Below are 21,188 nucleotides of genomic sequence, written 5' to 3'. Positions count from 1 at the left end.
ATGATTTGAAATTAAGTGTCCATGCCAGCAAATTTAACCCAGAAAGCAAGTATTTCTTCTTTCTTGTTTGATGTTATAACTATTTATTACAATAGAACAATGATTTTGGTGATTGTATTCAGTTTAGTTTAGTTGAATCAGAATTTTTTAAACGTTCATTTGAAGGACCAGAATTGTCAAGATACTGAAGATTTTAATGAACTGCAGGATGAACAAGAGGAGGAATTCCAGTCCTTATCAGAAGTGTTGGAATCACTCAGTCTCTCTGAATACCTCACTACTTTGGAAAAGGAAAAAATAGACATGGAATCATTGGTAAGTGTTTTTCCATTCCATTTAGATTGAAAATTATTCTCCTCAACTTATAAAAGTTCAATGCAGTTTCCACTAAAATCTTGAATAATATTCGTGTTTTTTTGGAGTTCATAGTTAATACTGTTTAATTTTTTTATCTGAACTTAATCTTCATAGATAATATTTTAATGATATAGTGCAATTCAAAGCTTTTTCCTGTAAAATTGTATTTCAGCCAGTTAATCTCACTGGTTTCACATTTTACACTGTGCTCTATTAAGAAAAAGGACTGAAACTTAATTAACCATACTTATCAGTGGTGTTGCAACAGATGAATCAACCTTTGAAAAAGGACAGATTAATATATTGCATGTCATGCTTCAGCAGCTCAATTCACTCCTTTCCTTGCTTGTTTTCAGCTCATGTGTACAGTGGATGACTTGAAGGAAATGGGGATCCCTCTTGGACCAAGAAAGAAAATTGCCAATTTTGTAAAAGAGAAGGTTAATGCACAGGTATCATCATCAATACTGAAAGATGCTTGAATTGCTGGCAGCCCTAACAGTCAGTACTGAAATTAAACTTTATTTCTTGTAAGCACTGAACTGAATTGAAACTAAATAGAAATAGCATCTAAAAGGAAGGTAGGTACTGCATTTTTGCACTGCTTTCTTTCTTCAAATAGTCTTATGACTGAAGTTCACGTAGGACGGTGCAGTAAGATGTGCATTAGGAAGAAAGAGTGAATGATTTCTCATTTTAAAACAGTGATGCAGATTGAAATATAGAAAGTAACTGAATAACCCACAGGCTCTTGCTGTCTAGTTTATCACAAACACTGATCATGTTTGAGAAGGCTTATGAAATTGTACCGAACATTATCATTGTGAAGCAAAATCATTGTCAGGGATGGAATGATTTGCAAGTATGGAAAATTTAACACTCATTTTCTGAGTATGTAATTCAGCAGAGTAGGATCTCACTACAGGAATATTATGCTATAAGGATGATAGATTCTTAAATCACAATAAACCTTCGATAATTACAGCATGCTTTGTGTAGAATTCCAAGTGCCTTCAACATTGTCTTCTTAACATGAAGTGAAAGTGTCTTAAATGGCTGCTATGCTGGATGGAACTAGCTGAACTGTAAGCTGCAGGATATGTAAATTCTACTTGTATTTCCTTTAAATCAGGGGTAGGCAACCTTAAGCACAAATGACTTTCTAGCATGTGTTTTTCATTAATTTGAGGCAATACATAATTAGATGTATTTAAATGGATAATTCCCATATTTAAATTTTTTTATGGCATTTATCTGGCCCACCGTCCGCTCATTAATACATGATCTGACACACAGAGGCTAAAAGGTGCCAACCGGTTTTAAATGTTGGCATAGCTTAAAAATAGTGCAGCGTTTAGTGTATTTGTACAATGTTCTTTATCGCTCTTTATAAAATAAACAGCACCAGCCAGAAGGAAATAGTACTCTTTAAGAGATGCCTACAATTTGGAACCACTGAAAATAAATAAAGCTTTTTTGGTATAGAGGTGAAATGTTATTGGAAGCATTGGCAGGCAATAAGTTCCATGTGTTTACAAGAATGCCATCTTTATTATTTAAAAGGAAAATTTTGTTTGGGAGTCTATTTAATTTCTTTTGCACATTCATTGGAAGTGTCCCCAGTATTTTGAAACCAGTTAGAGTACAAATTCTTGGCCTCTATGCCATCTGTTTTGTTGTATAATTAGCAGATAAAATCAATGAGCAGTTTTGTGTTTTAGTTTTTTTGGCCAAATGAAGCAGAAGTACATGACAAAGAAATTCTGTGTCTGGTTCTATTGGTAAAAAACAAGGCCCTAAATTGCTCATTTTTGTACCTCTCTGCTGCTGACGCTCTTGTACTTATCACCTCAATGGATAACTGTCAACATGGTAGTATATTTAGGGATATTATTCCAGCTTCTGTTACTGTTTTTTTTTAATTGCTTCTAATTTAAAGTTGGAGACGGGGAAAGTAAGATTTGTATGCTTTTTCAAGGATTAGGTTGATTATAAGACAATATTTTCTTGCCTTTTGTTTTTAAATTAGATAATTTGAAGGTCTTTGCCTTGCCTCACTCTACCCCTACCCACCCCAACTCTAACAAAAATTGACCAACAAAGTTTTGTTTATGAGGTAAAAAGAGTTTTCTGCAAACACTTTGAATAAGGTTTTAACTCTTACTGAGTTGATTGCTGAATTATTTTTTTTATTTTTCACTTCAAATGTTTTCACCAGGATTGCTAGAAATAGAATTTAGTTGGTTTGTTAAGTTTTCTTTTCATTTGACCAGGCAAAGAATAAAGCTGCAACTGAGAAAAAAACAGCATTGGAAGCCATGAAGAAAGCTCAACAAGAGGCTTTGCAAAAGACTAAGGAGGAAGCTGCTGATACCAACTCATTAGCTGGAGAAAAGCAGAGCATGTTGAAGAGAGTGCTATCTTGTGGTGCAGCCACTGTTTCATCTGTCAAAGTTCAGTATGATCGTTTTGAAGCTGGTGCTGGCCAGGTAAATGAAGCTTTAAAGCTCGAGTTTGGTAGTTGGAGTTTTTCCCCCCTTTGGCCATTGAGTAATAAATGAAGAAGATTGTGTGGGGGTCTCTGAGAAGGCATAATTTTAAGTTTACCTGGCGACTGTTAAAATATAAACTGAAGATCTTTAAACACAAGGAAATCTGCAGATGCTAGGAATTCAAGCAACACACACAAAATGCTGGTGGAACGCAGCAGGGCAGGCAGCATCTATAGGAAGAAGCACTGTCGACGTTTTGGGCCAAGACCCTTCATCAGGACTAACTTTAAATCTTTAAATGTATGTCATCTGGTGGTAAATTCTGCATTCTGAAAGTTCTGTCGTTTCTCCTGAATTCTTTAGATCTATTTGTGACGATTTTTTATTCAGCATCCCTTAGTTTCAGACCTTGGAATCTATCCCCACCAACAATGAGCCCCAACTCATTAACTTTAAAAGCTTCAATTTGATCGTGCATCATGTGTTTATTTCCTGAACAGAAAGATCCAGTCATAATTTTTTCTTGCTCCTAGACCTGTGGATACTACCTCATTTTATAGAACCAAAGTTCAGTATTAATTATTTTAACCCCTTTTTAACTTTACTCCCCTCATAAACAAATCCCAAGGCTTGACATATTCATGGCTTTGTTAATCTACATATCAACTTCTTAATTACTTATACTTATGAATATCTTTGTACTACCACATGATTTAAACATTTTTCCATGTAATATATTTAATACCAGATAAGGTTTTTAAAATGCTAGAATTACTGACAATTTTGCTGTTCATTTTTTTCACTTGTGTACTGCTGTTTATTCTCAGGTTTCTGTGGCTTATCGTGGCTTAGATTTTGAGCCAGACAATTTCTTTGCCTTGGGTTCTCCTATTGGTATGTTTCTCACTGTGCGTGGGCTGGAGAAGATTGATGAAAGCTACAGACTACCAACCTGCAAAGGATTTTTCAATATTTATCATCCAGTAAGTCTAACGTACTGTGAACTGAGTTTTAAGTGTCACATTTTTTTTACTCTCAACTATTTGATTCTGAAATATAATGTTTGAATTCTGCTCTTGTATCTACTTAGGCTAGCATGTATTGCAAAATTCAATTGAATTTTCTTCAGACTCCATTTAAGCTCCTTTTTCTTAATCTATTTACTATATGGTTTTATTTGTTCTTAAATGCATGGTCAGTGTATGTTATATTCCTTAAAATCTGCTTTGAAATGTAAATAAATTCCTCTTGCGTCTGACAAGAAATACTACAGAAAGTATCAGAAAATAATTCTAATCAAATTGCTAATTATGCTTTTAAAGAAAAACTTGTGCTAATTTCTTTTTAAAAACCACAATGTAGGTGAACAACATTTTAAAATCATTCTTGTACATAGATGTGCACAGGTGACTTCCAAGGACGTTCTTGACTTTTGTTCTGTTTCAGACAAAGTATCACAATCAAACAATAGCAAGAAAGATTGTAAGAATCCCTGCAACTAGTGTTCACAAATTGCATGCAAAATACAATTGGTATCATAACAATAAATATTCACTTCGTTCCCAAAATTTCTCTCCATACAAATGATGGTACAGTTTGAATATCCCCTTGGTATGATGGGCTTTGCTGACTTGGATCATAATTAATAGAAGAGCAAATTGGGATGGCAGTCTTGATTATAATATTTTGAGTTGCAGGTAGTGTTATACTTACAATGCCTGATTGTTACATTGGTCTCTTTGGCATCCTGTAAATAGAAGTTGAATCTGAGTAAGTTTGAAGTTCAGCAGTTGCAAACTTTCATTAGACTATATTCAAGCTACTTGTGTCATTTTTGCCATGATACACTCTACAGCCATTACAAAGTCTAAATTTATATCCTGTCTTTGCCAGGCAGTGTGGTGTCATAGATGCCTTCAGCACAGAAGGCATTCTCACTGTGTAGCTACTTGATTTGGTTTGCTGCAGCTTATGACAGCCCAGTTGTTCATCCAGTAATTATTAAATGCAGTGATAGCTTCTCCTTTCATGTTGTCTTGTAAGTGGCAATCTCTGCTCCCTGTATGTAAAAGGCTTTCTACAACTCTTCTTTAAGCTTCCTGTCAATTATTATAACACTATTTCTCTTTGTCATTTTGAATTCCTCCATTGGTTAAGGTTGAGCATGAATATTGCATTACATCTGTCTACGTAATATGTAAGCCAGGGCAATATGATATGGAGAGAAGCTGTTGCCCATGCAGGAGGCTACCCCTCTCCACGCAACTGATGAATACAAATGATCTTGGCAGAGACCAAAACAGTTTGGCACTAGCGGTATCAGAGGAGTTGCCAATCAGTGTTGAACACAGTACCTTAGGGACTCCAGCTCCAGATCTTTATCATTAACCACAGTAATACCAAGATTGTCCAAATTATTTCCCCTATATGGTATACTCTACAACCATTGCAAAGTCTATAAATTCATGTTTCCACCTAACTGGTTGAAATTATTACTGGGAACATTAATATGTTTGAACAATTTTAATTTTCTTTGGGGTCATGTATGGCAACATAGCCTGCAGAAAGATTTAGCTGTTTCTTTGTGAATGATTTGATCAGTGTAAGGTATTGCAGTCTAAATGTTGAATTTTATTACTACAGAATTATTATAGATCTATAGGTTGAAAGGTGACTCCAAATTTAAGAGGTGATCTTCATTCTGCATTGAACTGCCAAGAGCAGCTGCTGTCTGTCGTTTTTTAGCCTCCTGAATTTTACATGAATAGGAAAGTGTTGAATTTAGATTCTGCTGCGAAATATTGAGTCACAAGAAACTAGATGAGTCCTTAGTTCATGAAATGAGAGGTTACGCCTATTCTAATGGTTGTACTTAAAAAAAAAGTATATCCTTCTTTCTAAACAAAGCTAATGAAAGGACTCCTCCTCTTCCTCTCCGGGCTCTGCATTTCAAGCACTGTTCCCTCCGAGCGGCACAACCGCCCAGTAATTGAGCTCCTGCGCACATAGTCCTTGTTGCTGTGCAGCAGGAATTTTATATAATTTTAATGTAAAGAACCGAGCTATATGTTTTAAAAAAAAATTCCTGCTCAGAACAATTGTTGGTCCGCAAAGCTGTTTAAAAAAAAAATCACAGCGAATGTTGACTTCAAGAATAAGAATCTAATGAAATGTGAAATTGTGTATTTTAATCCTAGTTTTAAAATAAGTTTAAATGACTAGAGTTTGGGATTGGAATATATTCTCTTGCAATTCTAATGAGAACACTTAACTAGGACAATATGGAGAATGAAGGTGTTTAGACTACTTGGACAGAATTGTTAATTGGCTTCATTTTCCTACTATGAGTGTACAGTCAGCCCTCCTTATCCGCGAGGGATTGGTTCAGGGATCCCCCACGGATACTAAAATATGCGGATGCTCAAGTCCCTTATTCAACCTGTCTCAATGTGGTGGACCTTAGGACCCAGCAGAACCCCAGACCTTATTTATCCTGTCATTAGGACATTAGGACCAGGTGGTGGAGCTCTGAATCCGCAGTGTTTCTGTTCATGAAAATGATTACAATCACGATTGAAAATAAAGTGGAAATAATAAAGCAATTGGAAAGAGGTGAAATGCCATAGGTCATTGGAAAAGCATTAGGTCAGTCAACGATCGGAACAATTTTAAAGGATAAAGTAAGAAAGGCCCCTGCCCCGATGAAAGCTACAATTATTACTACGCAACACAATGGTTTAATTATTGAGTTTTGGGGTTTTGGGTATTTGATCCTCCACATTAACCCGACACGAATGGAGAGCGCGCTCGGGGGCGATCTGTCACTGGATCGAATTCAGGAACTTCCATTCTCGAGCTTGGCGCTGAAACATATGTTCTTAAGTGTTTTATATGCATAGAAAGGTAAAATATATACTATATACTAAGACAAACGTTTGACTAACTAACACTAAGTAATACCGGATGTATCTGTTACCACTTATTTAGTAAGAGAACTTATGATTTTTTTTCGATCCGGATCCATGATAACCTACGCACATCCTCCCGTATACTTTAAATCATCTCTAGATTACTTATAATACCCAATACAATGTAAATGTAATGTAAAATAGTGTTGGAAGAACATTTCCGGGTTTTCTCCATTCACGGTTGGTTGAATTCGTGGATGCAGAACTCGCGGATAAGGAGGGCCGACTGTACTTTAGAAATGCGTCATTGAGTCAAAAGCACAAGGACACGTTGAGTACTTGAAAAATGTATAGATGTACATTGTCTTATGCGATGTGCAGTCATGCTCTCACTTTTTGTAAATTCCAGTAGATCTCTCATGAATTTAATCACAAAATTGAGGAAACACTGTGTATTGTAGGTGCACTTAATGGTATTTATTTATTTATTTGTTTATTTAAAAAATTAGTTTTTTCATACATTTTCTACATCGCTACAGATTAAAAAAAACCCAGATCAAAATGAAGAACATTAATACAGTGCAAAAATAAACATACAACAATAATATAGTACAAAAGAAGATAATTGAGAAAGCACCCAAATTGAAGATATGTAAAATTAGTATCCTCCCCAAGCCCCGCAACAAAAAAAACTCCAAACCAACCACAACACAATATAGAGAATATAAATCAGGACATTCAAACCCCCAAAACTGTAAATACACTTAGCAACAGAAGATATTGATGCCTACTACCAAAAAACTTAATGGTATTTATATGATGGTGCCTGGTCATTGGCTGCCTAAAAGGATGCCTCCATAAAATTAAAAACCAATAGGCAGTGCCAGTCAAATTTAATCATCTCTTTAATATATATTTTAAAAAATCTATGTAGTTGTACTAAGTGTGTTATTGTGTCTAATCTTGTCTAACGTTGTAAAAAATGATTCAAATTTGACATACTATAAGACGGTTAATGGATTGTGTCACTAAAGTGGAGCAGTATTAATGGTGTGCATCTTTATTAGAACAATGTTAATTTATGTTGAGCCTGTAAATAAGTTTTTGGTAAATATTGATAACTATAACAAATTTGTCACATATCAGAAGAAATCAACCTGAAATAATCACTTTTTCCTCAAAGATCATTGTTTAATACTTGAGCTTGAGGGTGTCAGGCATGATGTAAAATAGGGCATTTGAAAACTGTCAGGACCAGTAGGAAAGTAGAAGTTGAATATGTATGTTTAACTTTTCCTGCATAAGCAAATAACCAAATTGAGAGCATATAGTTAAAATTGAATTACTTGCTGAGTTATTGGGTTAAAAACTATAAAGTTACCATATTTCTTGAGGCTGAGGTATTCTGTGGTCTAAATGGGAATATTTTTAACATTTAGATTGCTTTTCAGTTTAATAAGGGTATCTTGGCTGTCAGCTGAAAATGTCTCAATAAAACTACTGTAAAAGTATTAAATGGCACATAATCTACATAATGCTGAATAGTCTCCTTGCTCAGTCTTGTAATGCTGAGAAAAGGCTAATTTAAGTGCTTGGAGAGCATGAAAGAATTATAAAAAGCTTTTTATATAAAATTTTGGTAATGTAAAGTATGGATTATTGAGAACCATTTCCTTCAATGAGCCGCAGCTTGTTTTTTGAGTTTCAAGTATTGCTTAACTATTCAAAAACACATCTTGTAAGAAAAATTCACATGCATTATGCAGACTTGTGTCAGACTTTTGTCACCCAAAGCCTCTGCCTTTTCAGTGTTCTAACTATTCTCCTATCTTGTTTATCAATACTTGTTAATCCAAAAATCTGCTGACCATCTCCTATTTACCATCATTCCCAAAATCCTGATTGAGAAGTTGCAGCACCTGGGCCTCTGTACATCCCTCTGCAATTGGATCCTCGACTTCCTAACCAGAAGACCACAGTCTGTGCAGATTAGTGATAACATCTCCTCCTTGCTGACGATCAACACTGGCGTACCTCAGGGGTGTGTGCTTAGCCCACAGCTCTACTCTCTACATACACATGACTATGTGGCTAGGCATAGCTCAAATACCACCTATAAGTTTGCTGGTGATGCAGTCATTATTGGTAGAATCTCACGTGGTGACGAGAGGGCGTACAGAAGTGAGATATGTCAACTAGTGGAGTGGTGTTGCAGCAACAACCAGGCACTCAACATCAGTAAGACAAAAGAGCTGATTGTCGACTTCCAGAAGGGTAAGAGGAAGGAACATATATCCATCCTCATTGAAGGATTAGAAGAGGAGAGAGTGAGCAGCTTTAAGTTCCTGGGTGTCAAGATCTCTGAAGATCTAACCTGGTCCAAACATATGTAGTTATAAAGAAGGCAAGACAGCAACTGTACTTCATTAGGAGTTTGAAGAGATTTGGCATGTTAACTGTAAGCAAAAACTTCTATAGATATACCATAGAGAGCATTCTGACATGCTTTATCACTGCCTGGTATGGGGGGGGGGGGCATTTACTGCACAGGGCTGAAAGAAGCTGCAGAGGGTTGTAAATTTAGTCAGCTCCATCTTGGGTACTAGCCTACAAAGTACCCAGGACATCTTCAGGGAGCAGTGTCTCAGAAAGGCAGCATCCATTATTAAGGACCTCCAGCACCCAGAACATGCCCTTTTCTCACTGTTACCATCAGGTAAGAGGTACAGAAGCCTGAAGGCACGCACTGTGCAATTCAGGAACAGCTTCTTCCCCCTTGCCATCCGATTCGTAAATGGTCATTGAACCCTTGGACTCTACCTCACTTTTTAAAATATACAATATTACTGTTATTTTTGCACATTTTAAAATCTATTCAATATACATATACTCTTTTTTATCACTAATTTTTATTGCAACACCAACAAATTACATTCAGTACAACCAGTTGCTGATTACATTTTGACTGTTTAACCCAGACACTCCCCAACCCTCATTGCCACCTCCCCCTCCAACCCTCATCCTCTTCCTCATCCCCACTCGCCTCTCCACCCCCTCTCCCCTCCACCAACCAACTGAACAGTAGTGCATACACAGACAGAGCATTCCTATTTTAACAAAAAAAATGTTAGTTATCAAATTTATCCACATTAAGATTGTGTTTGGTCGTGCATCATTTATTCTTGCTGATGATAATTCCAGGTAAGAAATGTCCAAAAAGCTTCAATGCCAGTGAGTACTTGAAATATCATGGGGAGGTTTCCAATGCTGGACTACAATCTTCTTAGCTGCAGTCAGGCCTGCCAGCCAGACTTTTGCGTGTTTTTTCCATTAGGGAGAAGTGGGAGTCATCAGAGCGCTAGTGCCAAAAGATGGCTCGGTCTGCTGCCTTCTGCATAATGCTTATGTTTGGTTATATGGATCATATATTCTGCCCTGCTTCTTGATAAATCATTTAATTCTGCTTGTTTTGTTTTGAGCTTGTTCTCTTTTGTTATGTTGTATCTCCTTTTGAGATCATTCTCCAAAACCTTTCATTATTCTTCTGGGGTGGAAGTCTTTTGAAGCCGGCTTTTATGTAGGTGGGAACAGAACCATATGGGGTTATTTCGTAAGAAAATTGATGGAGGCCCAAATCACTGTTACATCCGAGACATTATTTTTGTTTAAATTTATAAATTCAGTCAGTTTTGTTAGAAATTTGTTGTTTTTTTAGAAGAGTGGAGTTAAACCTCCACCTAGTAGCCTTATTTTTAATTTTGCCATAACTAGAAGTACATATGACTGGGTTGTGATCAGGTAGATGTCTGGGCAAAAATTCTGTTGAGTGCACCAAAGGCAGCAAACTGGAGGATATTAGAATGTAATCTGTCCCGAGAGAAAGTTTTATGTCTTGTGGAGAAGAAGGTATAGTCTGTAGCAGATGGGTTATGCACCCTCCACACATCAGTTAAATTTAAATCTGTTAGAAAAAGGGTAAGTGCTTTGGAAGCAGATTCTTGAGAGCTTGATATAGTTGAAGAAGATTCATCGAGGTTATTTTTTACCAAAGCATTGATGTCTGAACCAACATATAGTTGGTAGTCACTTATCTTCAGTAATTGTGAGGTAATTGAGGGAAAAAAATTCAACCTCGAATATAGTTGGGGCATATAGGCTAATGAATGCAACATTTTTTCCCCTGAGTGGATATACGGCAAAAAGCTGGACGTCCTTCGTTGTCAGCGCCAGTCCTTTCTATTGATGCATTAATACTATGTCTCATTAATATCATAACTCCTTTCAAATATACATATACTCTAATTGATTTACTTATTTTTTTATTATTGTTATTTTATTTATTATTTTTTCTCTTCTATATTATGTATTGCATTGAACTGCTGGTTAAGTTAACAAATTTCATGTCACATGCCAGTGATAATAAATCTGATTCTATTTCACACCATGTTCCATCATCCCTTTTCCTGTTGTGCTACCTACTCTTTCATCAGCTTTTTTTAAGCTCCAGCACATATCATCTTTAATTACTGACAAAATTAACTTAAGACTACATATGAATTAGAATATGATGCACTGCACAATGTAGTTACAATCATATTACTAAATAAACAGAAGTATCTATCATAAATATGGTACACAAACAACATGCACATTAACATTTCCCCAATACTGAAGAAATGGAATATTGCACCATATATGGCAGGAAAGACACCATAGCGCATCTGAGCGCATCAGCTTGGTTTAGGACCTGTTATGAGAACGTACTGGGGATGACATTGAAGTGCATACACTCAGCAAAGTGACATGGCAGTGTTGGTGTGTGTGTGTAAATGTGTACGTGTAAGAGGTGAGTTTACTGAGTGGTTTCCGTCACAAGGGGTGAGGTTAAAAAGTGAAGGCATTTCAGTGGTCTTTAGAAGAGGCATGAAATGCAGAAGTGGGGAAGCTATGTTTCAAGTTTATAAAAGCTTGTTCAAACCCTGGCTGGAGCTGGAACATGCAATTCTTGACACCATGTTATTGAAATGAATTGATAGCACTGGTGTGGGTCAGAGGAGATTCACCAGGATTTTGCCAGGGATGGGTTGCTTAGGTTCAGTATGAGGAGAGTCTAAAGAAGTTATTTCTGTTGTTCCCCTAGAGCAGAGGGGATAAAAGGAAACATGCCTGAGGTATATAAATCTTTATGGGGTATTAATGTGACATTGCAGGAAACTCTTCCCCATACCAATGTTAGCTGAAACTAGAGGATGTTGGTTTAGGGTAAGGAAGATTTTTTGCGAATATAAGGGGAATCTCATTCACCCAGTGGAAGTGTTCAGTACATGGAATGCACAACCTTGAAAGAGTAGTGATGCTTGGTCAATAAGAGTGTTTAAGAATGTCTAGATGGGCAGGTGAATTGCATCAGCAGACAGGGCAATGGATCAAATCCTGGGAGATGAGATTGATGCAGAAGAAGGTGCACACGTTGAAGAGCTGTCCAGTATATGGACTTGAGAAAGTTAATCTAGATTAATAACTGGGAGTGAGATTATAAGGATGGGTAAGTATATACTGTACCAATATGACTAAACCACTAGAGACCTGAATGATCATGTTCTTTAACCTTTCAGATGGTGACTGTAATACAAATAAAGTGTTCTTAATTGTTTGTGAATCATTTTTCAATATCGTGGAGATATGGAGGATGTATAAATTGATGATATCACAGAGAATTAATACTCAATTCTCTGAAAAATTAAATTCTTGCAACTTCAACCATGTGCATCCTTATCTTTGTTGTTCACATGGAGTATTGATTTTTTTTTAAAGAACTTAATGCACAGTTGATTTTCCTAAACATCTGTTGTATATGCTCTACTCTTAGATGGCAAAAAAACTTCTGACCTTGAGTCTTGTTGCCTTTCTAACCTGAATTTACTAAGTCAGTACTCAGAATCTGCAGATTAGTTTTTAATCTTTACCCAAGAGAGATGGAAGGAAAAGAATAAATCAATAATGGTGATAATAATTATTATCACTTGGAATCCTTAATTAACAAGTTTGGGATTAAGTTTTGAATTTTATGACAACAATGGCAGGTTTTAAAGGAGGATTTTTTATTATTTAACTCAAAATGCCACTTAGTTATTGATATCTTCATTAAAATATATTTTTAACTTTCTACCACCCAGTTACTGCATAATGACTTTTAATGCTTAATAATCTCAGTTCACAGCTCCCCTCAATTTGTGGTTCTCTCCCTCATTCTTTCCACTCTCCCTGCCTTGTGGTGGCATCCATCAGTCTCGCGAGACCATGGATCTGCGCCTGGAAGGTTTCCAGGGCGCAGGCCTGGGCAAGGTTGTGTGGGAGACCGACAGTTGCCAATGCAGTGAGTCTCTCCTCTCCAAGCCACCGAAGTTGTCCAAGGGAATGGCAAGGGCCAATGCAACTTGGCACCAGTGTCATCGCAAGAGTTGCCAGAATGAGCTTGAAGGCAACGTCGGACTGCCTTAGGGACTCCAGCTCCGGATTTGTCCTCGGGGTTTACTCCCGAAGCCTTTCCCATGAGTGTGTATGGCTGCAAGGCAGCAAAGATTTGAAATCAGTTTTCCCTTTCTTAGATGGACTGCCTTCCTAGGCTGACGAGCTCCATCTACCCATAGCCTACCATTTTAATGAAGCATTAGTTTGTCTCATTTTGATTATCACTGCAAAGTGCTTTGGACTGATTCTTCAAATTTAAAACACTATATAAGTATAAGGTGTTATTTATTTAATACCTAAATGTTTTCTTGGCTGAATCCCTTGATCTTTGATGTATCAGAAGTTGATTCAAAGCTCATAAGTAATTTATGAACTATTATCTGTGCACTCACTGTGGCCTCGTTCCTACTATAACACAAAGTGTGAACTATATCCCTAGCGAATTTAGACAAAAATAAGAAATACACTCCTTCTTTCTCACTGTTTATAATTTAGTCCTTGAACCACAACCCAATGGTATAATAATTTCAATGATTTTTTATTAAAATGTGAATTATAAGATTACTGGGTTGCTCTGAAAAGGGCATTTGAATTTGTATTGTTAATTCATTCTAAATTGATCACTTTGAAAGATTTCTGAGCAAAATATTTTGCAAATTATTGAGATGTTAATAACACAGAAAGACTATTTGTTCCATAAGTCCATTGCAGTCTTAGTGGTCTATGAGAGACTATTCCATCATCTACTTTTGCCTAACAATCCATCTATTTCTTTTGCTTTTTTTTCTCTCTTCAGCTTTCTTCTTGTGTGTAATTTTTTTCCCAAGAAGTAGATCTTCCTTTCAAAGCACTCTGTTGCTCATTGATGACCATCTTTTATTTATGAAGGTCTGTACACCTCCTTCCATCCTAGTTCCGATGAAGATTCCATTACATTCACCCAGTTTCTCTAGCCTACCCTATCCATTAAGATAAGATTTTCATGTCATTGCTTCTGAGAAGTCATTTTCCTTACAGTGCCTTCTAGCACACTCTTAAGTAATGAGGCAAGTGCTCTTTTTCATACATTTTGCCCTTACCCCCTTCAGCTCTCAGCAGAGCAAAGATGGTGGCTTCTTTGCCCTCACGTTCCACATTACCAATGTCTGCATTCAACAAATCATCCTCCATAGTTTTTGTCACCTTTAATGAGCTTTAATCACCTGGCATATTGTCTTCTCTCCTTTCAGAATTCCGAAGAGACTGTTCTATCCAAGGTTTGATCTTCCACCTACATGAATTTGTAGTATTTTCCCATGCAGCAAATAACATCAAGCATTAACTTTTGCTCTCTATTGCAGCTGTTAGACCTGCTGAGTATTTCCATTGTTTTATGTTTTCATCTGTCTGCTCTGTGAGTTAGCTTTATGATCGCATTTCTGTGAAATTAAAATTTGGATGCTCAATGCTTTGAGTATTCAGTTTCTGTCTCTGCCCAGTATTCTGTCATCAATCTTCAATTTTTTTTCTTTATATAATTAAACAATATTGTAAATATGCCTAAAAGCTGTCAGTGAGTTTTGAAGGTTTCTGTATAGTTTCACAATATTACATTTGCTCTTATGGCAATCATTGACAAGATTTTACTTAGTTTCGATTTACTTGTTCACAATGTTATTTGTTTTATTTTAAGAGTGTCTCTGTAAAATGATATTAAACCTGCATGTATTTTATTGAATTACCTTCTATTGGATAAATTTCGTATTTTTTCTTGGTAGTCAACCAACTGTTTATTTTTTCAGTTGGATCCTGTGGCATATAGGATAGAGCCAATGATTCTTCCCGACTTGGATATAAAACCAGTCCTTGTACCACATCACAAAGGCAGAAAGAGGCTTCACCTTGGTAGGTCATTTCTTTTGTATTTTATGTACCAGAATCTGCAAGTGTAATTGGGTACTTAGAACTATATAGCTAAATTTACTGTGAAAAATTATAATTATAATTCATACAAAGCTTGCATATATTGTATGAATATGTCACTCTTCCAAAAAGAAATTGAATTTGCATCTGTGCAGGTTAAATTATTTTGAATATTCCCCAAAGTCGTTTAAAGTAATTGCCAAGTAAGATGTGATTGTCCCCCCTCCTTTTGAATCGGATTATTTCTTCTTTGAAATTTGATGAGAAAATCTATATGATTTTTCCAATATGAATAAAAGGATATTGTCTCAGGTCAGCCAGTTTCTTGCGCAAGCGGTAAATGCCATAATTTGTTGCAGTGTTCGCATTCTTCTAATGTATCTATATTTTGAGTTTTTTCTTTTGGTTTAGATTGCTTCTGCTGTAAGAGTGAATGTACTTGGCTGGTGGAGTCATGTGGTTAGGGAGTTGTCTGGATGGGGAGGAATGATTTGTATTCGAAATAGAAAAATAACTTTTTACTGAGATTTAAATTGCTTCTCTTCTCTAGCACACCAAAACTGTGAGACAGACGCGTAGCTCCTGTCTGTATTCTATTGTAGTTTGCTGAATAGTAATCGAATTTGTCCTCCTTTAAGTCTAATTCTACCAGCTGGACTGCAGATTTATTATTTGTAGCTTATTTATCTGGGAATTATGTTACAAAGAAAATAAGTACTCAAAATCATTTTGAAACATTTTTATTTCTTTTAACTTCCTAAAATACAGAAGAAGCATTCAAAATATCTTATTATCTCTCCACATGTTAAATTACATTGCCTTGAATTTCGTGAAAGGAATGGTTTTGACGTTGATTTGTTTTATCTCAAGCTAAATGGTATTGCCTTCCATTCTGCAGAATATGTTCAGGATTTTGTAGAATAATAATAGAAACTGAAACGGCCCTCGTATATGAAATAACATATTGTTTATTTCTGTTGGTATGCATTCTGCACCAATAATGTTAATGATTTTTCTCCCCCATCTAGCTTCCCAGAAATTACAGCCCCCCCCAGCTCTGAAGTATTCTGCACTGCAGTTCCATTAAAGTCAATATCATCTTTCTCCTTGGGATTAAACTACTGAACCTCCCTCCCAAAGCACTACAATATACAACTACTTTCTATTTTCCCTTTTTTACTGTCACATCCAGTACTCTGTGCCTTGCAACTGACAGTGACCATTTGTGGCAGATTCACTGGCAAAGCATAAAAATCTGTAAACCTGCATTTTCCTGTAATGTTACCCCATGAAGTGTCATTCCAAGATCATCCTCCTTGAGTATCTACTATCTTCTCCTCAAATAACATAAAAGAAGTTTATGCACGCATTTGATCACTTGTTCTAATGATCTGAACTGCTAACTGATTGTCTCTTTCCTCAGGTCCTCCCTGACCTGTAAGTGTTTACAGCGCTCTTTGTTTTTATTTTCTGAATATTTCTATTTTATTTTTTTTAATAGGGTTGTTTCCTTGTTTTGTGCCTACCTGTAAGGAGGTGGATTTCAAAGTTGTATGTAATTTACATACTTTGATAATGTATGGTACCGTGCAAAAATTTTAGGCACCCATGTATAGCTCAAGTGCCTAAAGCTTTTGCAAAGTACTGTAGTAATTTTATGCATTGCACTGGATTGCGGCCACACAAAAAACAAATTTTAGGACATGTGAGTGATGTTGATAAATCTGATTCTGATATTCGTCTCTATGTGAACTGAACTGGGAATGGGTCAGGGAGAGGAGAATCATGGTTGGGAAAGGGAGAATGGAGAGGGGAGGGAATGGGAAGCATCAGATAGGTATTCTGTAGTGATCAAAAAGCCGCATGGTGTCCCAGGGCTTAGTGTGCCTGCACACATGACACCCCCAACTCTAACTCCACCTTTGGAACTCCTTCTATTACCTGTCCCACTACCCTCCTGCAGTGCACCCAACATTGTTTGCTCCTGCTAGGTTTATATACTCACTCTCCACTCCATGTTGACAAATATAGTGCTGTGCAAAAGTCTTGGGCACCCTAGCTATATTTATGTGCCTAAGACTTCTGCACAGTACTGTACTTTGAACTTTGATCCCATTATTTCTATACCTGCAATACTGCATCGCTTCCTTATCGCAGCCAAGGAGCATATTCTGACCATGCCCCCCTTACTGATCTCACAAACTAGGGCATTCCCAAGCTTCAACAATAGACTGAGGGCTTCCCCCCCAGAGTGTTGTTGCCATCCAATACCACAAAGCTCTATTACCGTCTCTCCCAGGCGTCCTAAATCATAGCTCATTCATCCATTTTGATACTGCTGAATCTTCCCAAGCCAATACAGAATCTCAATATCTTTTTGATACCAAGAATGTCTGTATTAGGTTTAATATCACTGGCATATGCAGTGAAATTTGGTGTTTCACAGCAGCAGTACATTGCAATGCATAATAATAAACTATAAATTTATATATATATATACCTAGTGCAAAAAGAGCAACAAAAAATAGTGATGTAGTGCTCAGGGGTTCATTGTAAATTCAGAAATCTAAAGGTAGTGGGGAAGAAGCTGTCCCTGAATCATTGAATTTGTGTCTTCAGGCTCCTGTACTACGACCTTGATAGTGGCAATGAGAAGAGGGCATATTTCACCTGATGGGGGTCATTAATAATAGATATCTCCTTTTTGCATTTTTAAGATCTCCTCGATGCTTGGGAGGCTAGTTCCCATGATCTCTAAATATTCCCTTCACAATATACAGATTTCAAGGTCTACACAGAATCACCATCAAATTGCAATATTCCTTGAATCATCAGACTTGACCCTTAAACCCATCCTTTCTGTGAATTGTGCATATTGCAGCTATCCCCTTTTCCTGACTAGTCTCCAGCTCAGAATACATACCCTCTCACCAGCCTGATCATTCCCATCTTCACTTTGAATGGAGAGATTTTTTTTACGAATAATGGAAATTTAATATTTTGTCATTTTTTAATCTATGCGCAAAGGAATGCACTAAGCGTTCAAGTGTTTGGAGATCATTGGAAAGACAAATACTCAGACGAGGTAATTATACAATATTGCAGATTTTGAATTGCATATGTGATTTTAAGCTGAGTAACAGTTGAATGAGAAAAGAGGAAGACAAACATGCCAAAGCTGACAAAGATGGATTGTTGGGAAACATGCAATTTGTAGAATATGTTTTGCCTTGGAGCATAACACATTGTTTAGTTTTTTGACAGGATTCTGTTACCTGATGCATGGTAAGACATTGCCCAGTGGACGGGGGATGGGAGGAATCAAGCATGTACTCAAATTGTTTGAAAGAGTGTTATATTCCACTGATTTAAAATGGAGAAGGAGCATTGAGCCCTTGATAAATAATCTCAGACTTCTCACAGTAAATGGCAAAAGAAGTACACCTCTGTAAAAGTCCATTCTCTCAAACCTGTCCTGTTCTGTGGTATGCTTGCAGATTGCATGGTGGCCTTGTCAGAGATTTCATAATACTTCCATGTTGGCTTCTGAATGCATAACATGACTGGATGTTGGGGTAAACTTTGGCCAGAGAAACTGTGAGACAGAAGCACTACCTGCTGTGCAGTCTGCTGAATTAGCAGTGATTACAACTGCATTTATCTAATACTTGTAAAAATTGTAACATGTCCCAATTTTCTTCCAAGAAGCATTATCAAACACCAGGATGCCATGAAATTTCTTTCTTGCAACCATATATACTGTGATGAGTGCAAAACAGTAATGCAAAGATAGTGGTGCATTCTGTGGTAGTGCAAAAAGAAATGCTAATATGACAATAACATAACATCTGAGAGTGTTGGAGATGTCCAAAACATTGACTGTTTATCCAGAGGGTAGAATTAGAAGAATGTTTGTAGCGGTTATTTGAAAACAAACCAAAACTGCTGAGAGATTATGCTAAACTAAGAAAAGCGAGAATGCATAACTATACTCATTTGCTTCCATCACGCTCTGACCCACGTGACAGATTACCACAGTAAACACACCACAAAATAAAATACAATACGGACAGAAAATAGATAGAGTGCTTGTATCTGGAATGATTGTCTGGTTGGATGAGGTTGCAGAGAGGAACAGGAAAATGGTACATATAGGAGACTGACCATACTGAATCATGTTGCCAGAGGGGTTGGTGGAAGTAGAATCCTCCACAACACTTCAGTGCCATTACTGGTACTGGCCGTCTGGGAAAAGGCACCGAAGCATTCTGGCTCTCACGACCAGACTATGTAACAGTTTCTTCCCTCAAGCTATCAGACTCCTCAATACCCAGAGCCTGGACTGACACCAACTTACTGCCCTCTACTGTGCCTATTGTTTATTATTTATTGTAATGCCTGTACTGTTTAGTGCTCTTTATGCAGTCCTGGGTAGGTCTGTAGTCTAGTGTAGTTTTTTTTTCCAGTGTTGTTTTTACGTAGTTCAGTGTACTTTTTGTACTGTTTCATATAGCACCATGGTCCCAAAAAACGTTGTCTTGTTTTTACTGTGTACTGTACCAGCAGTTATGGTTGAAATGACAATAAAAAGTGACTTGACTTGATGGTATGCTCACAACATTTGTGTTTAGATAAGCACATGTAAGGGCACAGCATTGGTGATAAGAAGGATTAATGTAGTTGGTTCTTGATAGTTACTGTGGTTTGCAATGTTACAAAACACTGGTTAGATTGTACTTGGATCATTTTGTGCACTTCTGGTTGTCACTCTGTAGGATGACTATGTTTGCATTGGAGAGAGTGCAAAGAAGATTGTTGTGTGCTTTGGAGAACTTTAGTTATAGAAAGAGATTGTTTAGCCTGGGCTCTTACTAGAGTATGAAGACTGATGGGTGACCTAAGAGGCATGTAAAACTATAAAAACCTGGATAGGTTGGACTGTCAGAATGTCCCCCCCCCCCCCCCCCCCCATGGCAGGGGTATCAAAAACAAGAGGACATTAGTTTTAAAGGAGATTTGAAGGGAAAGTATTTTACAGAGTGGTTGGATAAATAAAATTCGCTGTCATGGGAAGTGTGGAATTAAGTGCAGGCATAATGTTTGACGCCTTAACACTGAACTGATTCCACAACCAGTAGACTCATTTGCAACAACTCTACGATTCATTTTCTCAGTATTACTTATTACTGTTTGTGTTTTTTTTGTATTTGCACAGTTTGTCTTTTGCATATTGTTTGTTCATTTTCGTGTATACTTTTTCATTTATTCTTTTGTATTTCCTTTGATCTACCTGCAAGAAAATGAATCTCAAGGTCTTATATGGTGACGTATATGTACTTCAACAATAAATTTACTTTGAACTTTGAATTTAGTTAACACTTAAATAGGCAAGGCATGGAAGCATATGTACTCAATCTGGGCAACTGGGAATAGTGCAGATGATCAAAAAGGTCGCCATGGATGCAGTGGGCTGAAAGTCTCATTTCTGTGTGATACAACTCTGTCTTTTTGACATTGTGGACTAGTGGGTACTCTATGACTAAGGTCAAAGCATTGAGTTTTGTGTTAGAAGATTGGTAGTACCATGAAAATCAAAAATAGCAGATGATAGAAACCTGAAACAAAAAGAGAAAATGCTGGAAGCACTCAGCAGATGCAGCTTCTGTAAGAAGAAAAATGGGGTTGTCAGAACTGATAATAATATTTAAGTTGCATAGAGAGTGAGGAAGAAATTAAAAGTGCAAGGGAAATGTTGCTGATGTGGTGGAACCAGATTTGTCATGGTCTTGAGCTGTGGTGAAATCATTTAGTTGATTAATGGAGGGAGGGGGGGGGGAGAGAGAGAGAGAGCGCGCAAATGGACGTAAAAGAACTGTGAAATGGATGAGAACTATTATAGAAGATGGGGAAGTATGAGGAAAAACTGAATTAAAAATGTAAGTTGCCAGTAATCATGAAATTAACTATGCACCCCGAAGACTGCAAGTGCCCAGGTGGAGGTGATTTCCTTGTTAGAACAGTGCAGGAGAAGGATGGAGGATTAAAGTGACAGACAGCT

General features: G+C 37.0%; 1 protein-coding gene across 2 annotated transcripts in view; it reads left to right on the top strand.

The window, feature by feature from the left end:
• Positions 1 to 21,188, top strand: part of sec23ip (SEC23 interacting protein) — a 142,216-nt gene that overhangs the window by 61,710 nt on the left and 59,318 nt on the right. Inside the window, exons 11-15 of one of the 2 annotated variants that reach the window (XM_059947815.1) lie at positions 208 to 315; positions 714 to 809; positions 2,631 to 2,846; positions 3,677 to 3,832; positions 15,010 to 15,112. In XM_059947815.1, the coding sequence (XP_059803798.1) occupies positions 208 to 315; positions 714 to 809; positions 2,631 to 2,846; positions 3,677 to 3,832; positions 15,010 to 15,112 (679 nt within the window). Of the gene's footprint in view, positions 1 to 165; positions 316 to 713; positions 810 to 2,630; positions 2,847 to 3,676; positions 3,833 to 15,009; positions 15,113 to 21,188 lie in introns of both variants that reach the window. The other variant, XM_059947814.1, reaches the window with a different exon arrangement.

The sequence above is a fragment of the Hypanus sabinus genome, chromosome 22, assembly GCF_030144855.1.
Source record: "Hypanus sabinus isolate sHypSab1 chromosome 22, sHypSab1.hap1, whole genome shotgun sequence".
NCBI classification, from domain to species: Eukaryota; Metazoa; Chordata; class Chondrichthyes; order Myliobatiformes; family Dasyatidae; genus Hypanus; species Hypanus sabinus.
The sequence above is the reverse complement of the archived record's forward strand: the minus strand, read 5'-3'. Positions and strand labels throughout refer to the sequence as shown.